The sequence below is a fragment of the Hydractinia symbiolongicarpus genome, chromosome 5, assembly GCF_029227915.1.
Source record: "Hydractinia symbiolongicarpus strain clone_291-10 chromosome 5, HSymV2.1, whole genome shotgun sequence".
Taxonomy (NCBI): Eukaryota; Metazoa; Cnidaria; class Hydrozoa; order Anthoathecata; family Hydractiniidae; genus Hydractinia; species Hydractinia symbiolongicarpus.
In genome coordinates this window covers 17045496-17058268 of record NC_079879.1, presented here as the reverse complement: position 1 = coordinate 17058268, position 12773 = coordinate 17045496, and the positions used below count along the sequence as shown (strand labels likewise).

General features: G+C 33.3%; 1 protein-coding gene and 1 long non-coding RNA gene across 3 annotated transcripts in view; both read right to left on the bottom strand.

Moving 5' to 3' along the window:
* LOC130645014 (cleavage stimulation factor subunit 2-like) overlaps window positions 1-12773 on the bottom strand; it is a 37943-nt gene that overhangs the window by 11036 nt on the left and 14134 nt on the right. The window contains exons 1-3 of one of the 2 annotated variants that reach the window (XM_057450855.1): window positions 11455-12261; window positions 11111-11189; window positions 251-420 (exon numbers count right to left, since the gene is read on the bottom strand). In XM_057450855.1, coding sequence (XP_057306838.1) covers window positions 251-338 — 88 coding nt within the window. In that variant the 5' untranslated portion in view covers window positions 339-420; window positions 11111-11189; window positions 11455-12261. Of the gene's footprint in view, window positions 1-250; window positions 421-11110; window positions 11190-11454; window positions 12262-12773 lie in introns of those variants that run through there. The other variant, XM_057450854.1, reaches the window with a different exon arrangement.
* LOC130645016 (uncharacterized) lies at window positions 946-11104 on the bottom strand. Its single transcript, XR_008982670.1, has 2 exons — window positions 6141-11104; window positions 946-5977 (listed from the first exon to the last, which is right to left on the bottom strand). It is a non-coding gene; the product is annotated as an uncharacterized LOC130645016 (long non-coding RNA).

Sequence of the window (12773 nt, the reverse complement as noted above, 5' to 3'; positions counted from 1 at the left end):
AAGCACAGCAAGTTGACAATTAATTTTACCATCTACTTAAATTTTATTTTTGTTCATATGAATGTTATGAATTTGTTTTCGTAAAGTATTTCTAGGTTACCTTAAGCAGATGTGATAGACAATCTAACAATGAAAATCTAACATTTTCGGTAGGAATAACTATTAATATCAATAAAAGGCTCTCTATTGTAGGTAAAATTTACAATTCTGTCAGAACATTTTTTATTCAAATATACGTCACAAACATTACCTCGTGGATCTTCAGGACCCTTTTGGCTTGCAGCACTATCCACTCGTAACTGTCGACCATGGATTTCTGTACCATTCAAGTTTCGCATAGCACTTTGGGCTGTTTCAGTATCCTTGTATTCACAAAAGCCATAACCTTTCGGTTTACCTGTTTCACGATCATACACGAGCCTAAAAGTGAGAGGGTAAGTTAGAAATATGAAACAAGCATAAAATGATACGGAGCTGGATGTGATCATAACACATTTTATTTTAGTCAGAACAAACACATTAAAGCCATGGGCACAATTCTTTGTGTAACAAAAAGTATTTAAATCACAATGTGAAAGTGAGCAATTTCAACAAGGAAAAAATGTCCCACAAATGGACAGAATTGCTTGGCATGTAAGGCAACAAATCATTTTGCATAGGTATGTAGATCACTAAAGACAAGCTCTTTTGGGCAATCAAGTGCAGAAGAACCCTGCAGTTAGTTGTACTGTTTTTGTTACCATTTCTGAAGGCACACAGTCTATATGCAGAACATACTAGCTTCTCTAAGACTCGCTCAACTGCAGCACAGACTGGCAATGTCTCAGGAAGCTTGCAAATTAGTCAAAACATGACAAGATTCCATCCACATGGTACTGCTTATCAACTTTGAATCTCAGAAAAGGTATCCCTCAATAAAAGTTAGATATTGATTGGTAAACTCGATTGACAAGGTGCAGCTAAAAGAAGTTATTTAACAAATTTCTTTGACATCGCTATGAAAGACTTGATTGCAAAATACTCTTCAGTACTCTCCGACACAACCAGCAAATTTAATAACAAACGAAAAAAGATACATGTTAAAATGTGACATTTTTGGGAAAAACGGTAACAACCTATATTGTCAGTAATACCGTTGTACCTGTAAAACTGTTCTACTGCTTATACCGTTAGAATTAAACAGTAATCAAATAATTACCAGTAAAATAATTACCAGTATAATAACGGTATTGATTGGTAAATGACGGTAATATAAAAACAACACTATATATCTACCTGCACAATGATTTTAATTTCAAGAATTAATTATCATGCCCAGTGTAAACTGTGCAGTTATTAGGTGTTTTAATAGCACTAAAAGGCTACGAAAATGAAAGAAAGAACGATGTGAAATTCACAAAGTAAACCAGGAGGAATGTTCATGTCAACGACTGTTTAATTTTTTGTTTTCCAAGCGTCTTAAGAAATAACGAACAGGTAAAAGCTTAACTTAAGAATTGGGGTATGACAGTCCTGCTTTTACAAAACCCAGGAGAGAACTATTTTCACATTCTCTGAAAAAGACTGCATCATCTGTTGTTTCAGAAGATGTTCAAACCATTGCTGAAGCCCTAGAAGAATACTTTTAATGCATCAGGATTTCTTCACTGACAGTACCAGATCAATCGTACACAATTTATTCACTACTTTTACGTGAATCATGCAATGATAAGAGTGAAAGCATAAAATCTTTTGTCAGTAAAGTTAACTTCTTGAGTTTACAAGTATATAAGTATAGAGCTAAAACTTTCAGGACTATTAAGAATACAACTCCAGAGAGTACTCCACGCACTTATAACGTAAACCAAAAGTATCCAACTGTTAAGGGAATATTTGGATCAGACCGTTGAAGAAAATATTTGAATTATAAAACACTTAGACATTAACAGGTAAACACAGGCTATTGAGGCAACATTTAAAAGATTGTTTTGAGTGTACACCCAAAACAATCAACTGAACTGGATTTAAAAGTTTTTTAAGCAACTTTAGTATAAGCGAAGCGACACAAAAAAAAAAAAACTAAAAATTTCTGTAAAACAGGTGTTGCAACAGGAAGACTCCGTGAAGAAGTCTTTATTACATTGTATTTTGTTAAATAGTTCTCTGGTAATTAGCGCTATGCTCCACTGTAACATGCAGCTGATGAGAGTAGAATCGACTACTGTCATCAGTTGCTGTTGAGAGACTGACTAGAGAGAAACTGATTGAAGTATTGTACGTTTTATTATTCCAAGTAGCAAGTGAAAAAGGCCTGGATAGTTGAGCATGGCAATAATCTGTGTTACTTTAAAAATAGTATTTGTCTTAATTTGAATTTATTTGTGTTTTGCTTTTTTGTGTATTTATTTTTTCTCTTTATTTTGTAGCCTTGAATTGAATATCTGTGTGTATGTGGAACCAATTCAGTAAGTTTTTGAAAAATCGCATGCCCCTTTTCCCACCAAACAACAGGTTTAAATCAAAGAAAAGAATATGCCGTTCAAACTTTAATTTCTAAATAAGTCTTTCATACAAAAGCCTAACACAAACATACACAAAAATATTTTTCCTAGTTATGATAAAATAAACTATCCTGAAAATAACCATTTTAAATAAAATGTCTTGTAATATTCTACAAATATTTCCTTACTGCAAAACGTTCAGGCTTAATAAGGTCAGATAATAAGATAAGGTCATGCACCATCTCATGAGGTGTCTAAACTACAAAAAGAGGAAAACCAGTTAATCCCACTTGCATGTGCGTAATATTTATCGCTCTGATTTAAAATTGTTTTTCCTCCTGATGAGTCAAGTAAGAAAATTTCACATTATGGTCTAACAGAGTTGTGAAATTAATTAAAAAAGGACATTGTACTTCTAAGCATGCTGGTCGACAGCAATCACATTTCACTATTCTGTCCGGACTAGCACCAATGTAAGGTGTGCTTTTATCTAAATACAAGGGACAATTAAATTTCAACATTGTTATAACCTTGTAACTAAGTATCTATAAATGCATTAAAAGCATTTATTTTCATTGTTTGTCCGCATTTAAGTGCAGGTAAACCAGGACCAATAACAATGTTTTTTCATCTTTGTGAAAACTTTGTGTCCTTTGGATGCTCTAATAACACTCTTTGTTAAGTATACCAACCAGTATTCTCACTTTGCCCTTATGTTAATTTCTTAATGCTGGTAACTTCCCAAGGTCTTACTTATGCCACTAGATTGCATTTTAAATTTAGTTATTTTTAACAAGTATGTCATTTATACTGTACTAGCCAGGGGACCCAGCATCAAAACATCTGATTAAGCCACAAGTAACTCTGTTGCCTGGTGTTGAATGCCCGGTGGAGCGAATAATATGAACTGTAAATTGAACCACACATTTAGGTGGAGAGCTTTAGTACAGGTATGCAGAATGTCCTAAATTTAGTGATGCGCACACAACACTATGGTGTTTGTGGTGTTTTATTACAACCCGTTGTTACCATGTCATAGCAAAAGCAGTCGGCCGACCTTGTTTATTTTTCATAAAATGCTCCCGGTGAAAGTTCCAAAATAAATGTTGCTCTTGGCAGAGCATTTAGAATACCGTACATATTCGAAAAGAAGCAAATACCCTTCTCCAAAAAATTGTATCCAAGTTCTGTGAAAATAAAAACAGACGAAACAGCCCGTTATTAACCTGTGCAGCTAACACAGTCTCACAGCAATTTTATTTTGCAGGAAAAGTTTTCATGAAAGTAATAAAGGTATAGCTAGCTACCTAACTACAAGTAGCATAAAATTTTCGATTAGAAATTTTGTTGTAGTTAAACTGCATTTGGCTACATTCACTTTTTAGCCAGAGGTAGGTAAGAGCAAGCTAGTTATAGATGGTCACAATCTCACATAAAAATGTTGACTAGGATAAATTCTTAAAGAAAAAGTGAAGAAAAACCTAAGTATGTATTTTTGCTTTCACTTGTATATTTATTGCACTGAAGACGGACATAGTCTGAAAAGCTTCCACTTATCTCTTTAATAATAGCTGCTTTTTGTCTGTGTCGGCGAAAGACGCGCCCGAAATTTTCAGAATGCGCACAAATATTAAATGCGATATATTTTTATCCACTTTGTTGTGACGGATAAATTTAAAGGACGGGGGAACCCTTAGATTTTTCCACGGGATAACCACTATCTCTGTAATAATCGCCGTCGTTTGTCTGTCTGTCCGCAAAAGGCGCGTCCTGTTACGGAAACACGAAATGCGATATATAAAGGATCGGTGGCCCCATGGATTTTTCCACGGTTAAAGACTAGTACTATAAAAATACTAGAATGGTTTTTAACATTTATTTTCAGTGAGAGAATGAATTTTTTCAAGCAAAACCGGAATCAACTTTTATTTGCTGCTTTACTGAGAAAAGAAAGCGAAGCAGCAAGTGAACATGCCGTCACATTTAGAGATATGGCACAAGGTGGCATGTCAAATGACAAAAAAAAATTTAAGAAATTCTCGATGAGATTGCGCAAAATACATCAATGACAGGTGAAGAGACTTGGATGTATCTGAAACTCTACAATATATAAAGGGTGACGTAGCCAACGACAAATTAAGCCACATAAACGTTAAAGCCACGGTTGCAGACATAATTAAGCATATTGTTGCAAAAGAAAACGATAGTCTTCCAGATAATACTACAAATACCGCAGTCTTCTAAGTTACAAATGCTGACAGTAATAAACGTATCAAACCACCAGTGAAATGTCCAGCGTGTGGAAACACCTGAACAAATAAAGTCGTGATGCCGACGTGACCATTTTGTTGTTTTTGGTGATTTTGGTGTTGAAATTTGGTGACTTTTTTCATCACTTTCAGTTGTCTCCAGGACAGTGAACTATTTCTGGTATGACATCACGTCTGTTGTCATGGTGCCTCATCAGTTTAACACCAACCTTGTTCCCAGGGCATTTTGCCTTGTTGTCCGTAATAACGGTTCAGGGGCCAGAAGACCCTGGGGACGAGGTTTTTTAAACAGGTGTCAAAAGAAAAATCAGGCAAAATTTCTTTTCTTTAAATATATTATTAACTGTTCTCATGAAATATTTCAGTTTTTATGCGTTTATCACGTCATTATACACATCAAAGGCGTGTGCAAGTCTCTCTTATGGTTCGGAAATTTATGATAACGTCATCTTCCAATCTGCTAACAAACATTTGTGCCAATTTTGCTGGCTATTTGATGACTTCTTCGTCATTTTAAAGGGGGAGAGGGATTTATTAACCCCTCTCCCCCATGGCTTTCAAGAGTCCCTAAGCTCCAGCCCGAATAGGGTTAAAGTTGTTGAAAACTAAAAGTCAGAACATGTCCAAATGTTTTACGGAAATAGGAAACTCATCCTAATTTCTCTGCGCTTACGGAGCCACCATTGCAATTCATTCCACGAATCACACGATCATAAAAGCACGGCGAAATCCATGATGTTGTTTTCGAAGATTTGCCTCGTTCTGGCCTTACTTTTTGATAGTGCTTAAACAATTAAACAGCAATGGTTAAACGTGATAAATACCCACTATGCGTGTGTATTTTGTCAGCACGCGACCATCCAGGACCAGTGATTTGATCAGGTATTCCAAATACAAAAAAGCATATAAAATCGAACTAACATTTTTAAATATCATTTTGTACATATTTTAGTAAAATGCAGTCATTGAATCATGCCATTCCTGACCTTTACCAAGGAAGATAAGTCCAGGTTAATAGCGTTAATTTCTTTTCGATTTCTGCGTATTAAAGCCGGGGCAAATGCATCCAACTTCGAATGTTGGATAAATGTTTGAATAAATGTTTTAATCCAACATAACGTGTTCATTCCTTTAGAACAGCTCACAAAAAACATCCTGGCGAATAATGGAAGATATGAAATCCTACGAAAAATCCAAAATAGGCTGATCCGCGAAAATACACCAGCACTAAATAAAAAAAAATTCACCATTGCCCTCAATTGTGAAATTTCTGCATGCAAAAATTTCCCCAGAGGCAAACAGAAAGAGGAAACAGACCAAATCCAGGCCGATTTATAATGTCCACGTAAAAGAAGACTTCACTATTTTAGAATTATTATCAAGAGCATACTGGTCTTTGCTCAATTTCTTTGAGCATATTTGACACAGCTGGTTCCGAAACGGATGCATTAATCCATCTTTAGGTAATTGTCTCAGTGTTAGTGTCAGGTACCCCTAGTCACCCAGACGAGAGGAGACGTTAGTTATTTTCACTCTTTTCCAAGCGATAATTACCTAGAAATATAATGCGTTGCTAAATGACATCAGTAATGTTATTTACTTATTGAGGTCAGTCCTATGCATTCACTTCATGACGAGAGGTCAAAAAATAATAATTTAGATACAATTTTTTTGCGGCTTCAAAATAGAACAAACACACACTATCGTGTCGCAGATAGACATTAAAAATTATAATAGACTAGTACCATCCTGTGAAAAAATCCACAAAAAGGTGCCCGTCTCAACAAAGTCGATAAAATTTTATTGCATTTGCTATTTACTGCATCCATTGCAAACAGGAAATACCGTAAATCTTTTATTAAGTGGCGCCTTTAAATCAGCGTAGTCATCGATTAAGCGCCACATTTTTAAAGTGACTTTCAAATAAGCGCCGCACTGGACTTATCGCCCCATCTTACATTGAAGTGTGACGCATTTTTAAAGAAGTGTGGCGCTTAATTGAGACACAACTTGAAACTAGGTGTTTGTGGTTAGGTTAGAAAAATCTGGAAAGGAAAAATACTTATGATCATCTCTTGTGAAACGTTAAATAAAATTCATTTTTCTCGGAAAACCTTGAGTTTTAAGTGCCACGAAGCTAAATTGAGGAATTACGTACAGTCAATTATTATTTTTCAAGTCAATTAATATTATTAACGGCCGCCGTAAGGTTACCGAATAATATTAATTAACAAAATTTAGTGAATTATTATGAAAATAGGCAATAAATATAATTAATAGTAATAGTAATAATAATAATAATAATAATTATTATTATTATTAAATTTAAACAGTGAACGAAGAGATGCTGGCTTATGCCACGTTGTACTTACTCTTATGGTTTGCCATTTTGTTGGTAGTGCTATTTACCCCCAACCTTGTCTCCAGGGTTATATTTTCTCTGTATAGGTTATCTTTTATTCGAGTAACAATGGTATAGTAGGAGCATGTTCTTTCATACAGTTTAGAATTTCAAAATAAAATGTTCAACACACAATTTAACACACACAGAAAAAACACAGCATTTAATTTACAAACATTTATTTAACATGGAAGAAAAAACAATTAACATTTTTAAAATAATTTAATTTAACCACAAGTGGTTATAAACTGTTTCTTATGATATAGTTGAAGCTCACGATTTTAGAAGATTGATTTTTCAAATATAGTTAATAGTTAAATGCTTTATGCATTGCTGTAAGCGGCAACTTAACCATGCTCTAGAAAATCAACTTCTTATAATTTCTTTGTTATTTTTATGGCTTTTTCAGGAGCAAAGAGCATATTCAGCATGTGCAATGAATTGCACGCCTTGATAGCTGATGTGCGTGTGTGAGCACGTGCGTGTGCGATCTCACACGACTCATGGAATTCACTGAGCTGAATCTACTCGTTAGCAGTGCTTGTACAGACTCTATTTGTAAGTCCAATTTTGACAGAAACTTTCATACGATATAAAGCAGAGGCAACATGATTACATGTTTGACTGATTTCAGCAATGCATGTAGAATGACATGACATGAAAGGATCAATAATCGATTGTGACTTTCTACATGTGAAAATGCAAAAACTACTTCCAGTCAGGCCATGATATGATGAAGAATGCTAACCCAACTTTCATGTAAAACGTTTCTATTTTTGTTGCATAAAGCGCAGCATCATCATAAATGATTAATAATGGTTTTGATCCAAGGTATCAGTTCAAGACTGAATGGGCACATTTTCCCCTGAAAAAATTTGGCAGGTCCTTCCATCAAAAAAGCTTCTCTTTTAAAAAACAAAGAATAGAAACGGACAAGTGCTAAGAAAGATACATTAACTTTTTTATTGGTGTTTGTATTGGAGATTGGTTGTGTTGTGTGGATATAAGTACAAATAATGAAAATGAGAAGAAATGAGAAACTTCGACCGTATTGACTAGCTAAAAAGGCATTTTTATGAAGTGGCAATATTTTATGGAACTTATTACGTGAAGATCTGTGAAGTGTGATAACAAATATAAAAACATTCATTGCTTGGTAGATCCCCTGCACATCCTATTTTGCTGACCGTTTTTGTCCGAGTTCTTTCTTTTTCAAAGACGGAAATTTGTGGAAACTGAATTTTTTATTTCCCTGGTCGATTGGCACATTCAAATTGCAGAACAACTATCCATTTTTTTACAGATTTAAAGGTAAAGTACATACAAAAATGTAAACTAAAGATTTAACATAAACGTTCTCTGTGCTAGTTCAGACTTTCTGCATGATGGACATCATTGTTTACAATCAGGTCCCAGATGAAAATGCGTTGTTTCTGATACCTGATGCTTTTTTCAGTACGTATAAAAAGAAAAAAAGAAAAAGTGATTTCACTAGAGTTCCCCCATTAAAGGGATCTTGTACTTTTACAAGTGGCACTTACCTAAAAGATTTGCATGAGATATTTTCAGTTACAAATCCACATTTTAAAAGTTTTGTGACTGAAGATATCACTTTTAAAATATTTTTCACTTCTACCTTTTTCGTTGAAAAAGGTAGAAGTTTTTTTCATAGCACGTGACCCTATTACCTAAAATTTAATAACTTTAATATTTTAAATTGCATCGATACATGCAAGCACAATGTTCCTATGCTATCTGAGGAGAAGAGCAATCATAAAACATTATTCGAGCTTAAACATTTTATTATTATTATTAAAAAAAGATAATTCAACATATAACACTAGTATTAACTTGAGATTTGCAACATGGTTTGCAATAAAATTTTCTAGGTAAGCCTGTATAGGACCTACATGTTTACTCCCAAAAACACATGCAGATCCGAAGTTATACATAAATTTTATAAAGTTTCATTTTGACAAAAAAAATTATGTTAATCAATGAACTTTTATAATATCTATATTAAGTTTGAATGCACATCCCTTAAAAGGTCTAAAATTACTGATGACAGAAAATGTCAAATTTGATATTACTTAAATATGACATCATAATTTATGCAGCATAATTAAATCTGAAATTCTTTAAATGCGAATATCTTGGGAACGAAAAGAGGTTTCTAAAAAATTTAAAGACTTGTTAACCAACTTTTTAAGCTCTATATTATAAGTCCAACATCATTTTATACCTCGGGTTCCCTTTAAATTAAAAAAAAATTCTGTAGTAATTTAAACTCATTTTTCGCAAAAAATTTCTTTAAAACACACAAGTTGCCAAACTGCAAAAGTTGAGTCAACTTTTGCAGTTTGTCCGCAAAAATTCCTCAAAAGCCTGTGGTTGTTTTGATACTGTTACTTGCCTTAATCGGTCTAGAGTTTTCTTAAACAAATTTATGACAGGGGGTAAGAGGGGCAGATTTCCACCCCCTCCTTAATTTTGAAATGCTTCTCCAAATTGAATCAAACTTGACACATTATGATAAAGGAAATAAAATGTATGCTATAAACTTTAGCTTATGTCAGCACTTTTTCCTTAACGTCATAGGAAACTTGAAATTTGTCAAAAATACCACCATCTGTATAAAATTTTATTTCAAAAGCAAATTTTCACATTTTGTTTAAGGTTTCTGATAGTTAAATAAGTTATTTTCTGGTTCCTACATAATTTGCATGAAAAACACCAAAAATTGCCCAAAATCCGATCCTTCATAATTGTTGGGTAAACTTTACAAAAAATGAGGAAATCGGATAAATCAATGTCCAAAATTTACACCGTGAATTTGTAAGTTGTAAGTCTCAAGTACTAAGGAAAATCATAATGCAAGGTACTATATTTTCCCGATTATAAGGTTTTATTAGAGATTTTAAAGTGTAGATTCATGTAATAGCCAGTAAGGTAGATACATATATAATTAGTAAGACTGATAACTATGCAGTACACCAAAGAGATGCTGTTTTTTTAAAATTCTTATGGGGGGGAGGGCAGAGGCGGAACTCTCCTGTGGACCGAAAAGGTTTAAAGTGTTGCAAAAAGAGTGTGTAACTATGTAACTGGACATGGGATAAATTAGATGTTCTGAAACCAAATTCGGCTTTTTAGACAAATGTTCTTGTGAATAATTTTGTACACCTGTGTTCACCTTGCATTAGTAGCAAGACATGCACTCGGGTATGTCCCTCACAAGACTTCACTACACACAACAAAGTGGGTTTTGGAAAATATTTTGTGAACTTTTTTACTGGCTAGCAAGTAGTGCTCTGTAATAAGTCAACATGGCAGTTTACTTTAGGGCAACTTTAGTTCTAGGCCATTTCGATCAGAATAGTAAAGGGACGGGATTTATCATTAGGTAACTTATAATAAGATATTGATTTTTTTTTTATACTGATTTGAGCAATTATATGTAGTGCAGTCCTGCATGTTAAACCATGAATAAATTTCACAATTTGCCCTCCCAAATAAAACCTTTTGAAAAAAAAATCATGCACATGTATTTAATTTTTCGTTGGATTGCTTACCTTTGTGAGAACATAATGCAGAATTATCACAATGTTTTTATTTAAAAAATAATGGTTTGGACAGAAACTTTTGTTTCGCTTTGTGGTAAGAAGGTGTCTCTTCTAGCTATAATAATTGCAGTAACAATTAGAGCCGCCCTGTAACAGTCGCATCCCCCCAAAAAAGGAGCTAGTTAGAAAATTTTAACAAAGGTGGTAATAGCCGTCAAGGCAGCAATAAAAATAAATATTTAAAAAGCAATATCTGAAGTCACACAAAGTTTTAACAAAAATTGAATATATCATTGGGAATTTCTCATGTAAGGATAAGTCTAACTTGTTAAGTATGGCTACTATTCTCAAAAAACAATGATGATTTTTTTTTCTTTTTAAAGAGTTAAAGTGTACCTGAAACTCAAAACAGGTCCAGCTTGACTAAATATGTCCTTCAATTGTTCATCAGTAGCTTCGTATGGAATATTTCCAACTAAAAAAAATAGCATTTATATCAATACTGTAAGAAGTCAAATAATAAAAAAGTACCTAGAATATATATAAAAAATTAGCCTAAGCTCGTTTTGTGTGGAATTGCTCATCTACAAATTATATGTCACAACAACAATACATCAATTGAGATCTATAACTTAACAGAAATTTTGGTAACCATTGAATATTGTTTTATAGGTGGATATTTTAGTGAAAGTTTGTGAAAGCTTGCCATAAAGCTACACTTAATATACTACACTACTTACACAAAATATTGCTAAGCAACAGGTTACCATGGGCATAAAGTCACATACCAATTTCACCAAAAAGATTTTTGGCCTTGTCTGAAAGCCATTTTGGTGTAGTTGTTTATTAAAATTTGCTGGTTTTTCCTGTATTTAACAGTAACATTGAGTTCACTGACTTGCCAAAGTTGAAATTTGAAGAGATCTGAAGATTATCTGAAGGTATAACATTCAGAATATGGCAATTTTGCCATATACCAATTTTTAGCATTTTTGAGGATGTGCAGAAGATAATGTAGTAATAATTGTTTACTAGCCGAATTCCCGTAGAAGAATCCACTGAATCTGCTAAATAAAAACATAGAACATAGGAATTTGAATTTTTAAGTGTCACAATTTGCATTATTTTAATGTTTATAACTGCTGAAACAAAACGTCTAAAAAAATAAACATGTGCAGCAATGAAAAAATAATAATGAAAGAGAAAAAAAAGCCCTGGGATTGAGGTTGCTCACAATCTGCATTATACAGAACGTTAAAAATATAAGCAGGTCCAACAACAAATTAAAAATAAAATAAAATAAAAATGCAAAAGGTCTAACAAAACCGAAGGTAGCTAACAACGATTACATAAAAATCTAAATCTGCTAAAACTATATACTTGCTTTGCCATGCCAGAAGTACACCAGGGAAAATGGTATACAAGACATTAGAAAAAATCCTTACGTCACACAAAAAAGGTTATTGCAAAATTTTCACCACGTACAGTTTCTAATGCATCATACCAAATTAGCTATTAAGTCTATTGCATAAAGCAACCTTCCCAATGTGCAAACGTGCCATGCATGATAACAATGCAGTGTTTTCGAATTTAAGAATCAAATAATATTTCAAACGGTAACGTAACAGATGTAAACATTGATTTAAAAACCAGTAACAACAGAAAAATTACTTTTTATAGTTTATAAAATTCTTATCTAGGATATACACTGTGTATTTTATAGGAATTATTCTGTTCCAGCCTTAATGTTCTTAACTTTCTTGACAAATACTTTTCTTATTGTTCCTAATATATTTTTAGCAGGGATATGGCCTCAAAATATATATATGAAATGACTTAATAAATTAAAGCTTGCTATAAGTTGTTATATCTAATGGCAAATTCTGCTACATGTAATAACCCATTGCTTTGGACAGAAAAAATTTCAGTTTGTGGACATGAGGCAGTTTTTTGGCTAATTGTGAACATTTAGGGTGTATGTTACATAACTATCATTTTAAGTATCTTATTTGATATTGTAACAAGTTGGTCATGTCTATCTCTTCAAGGAAGATAAAAC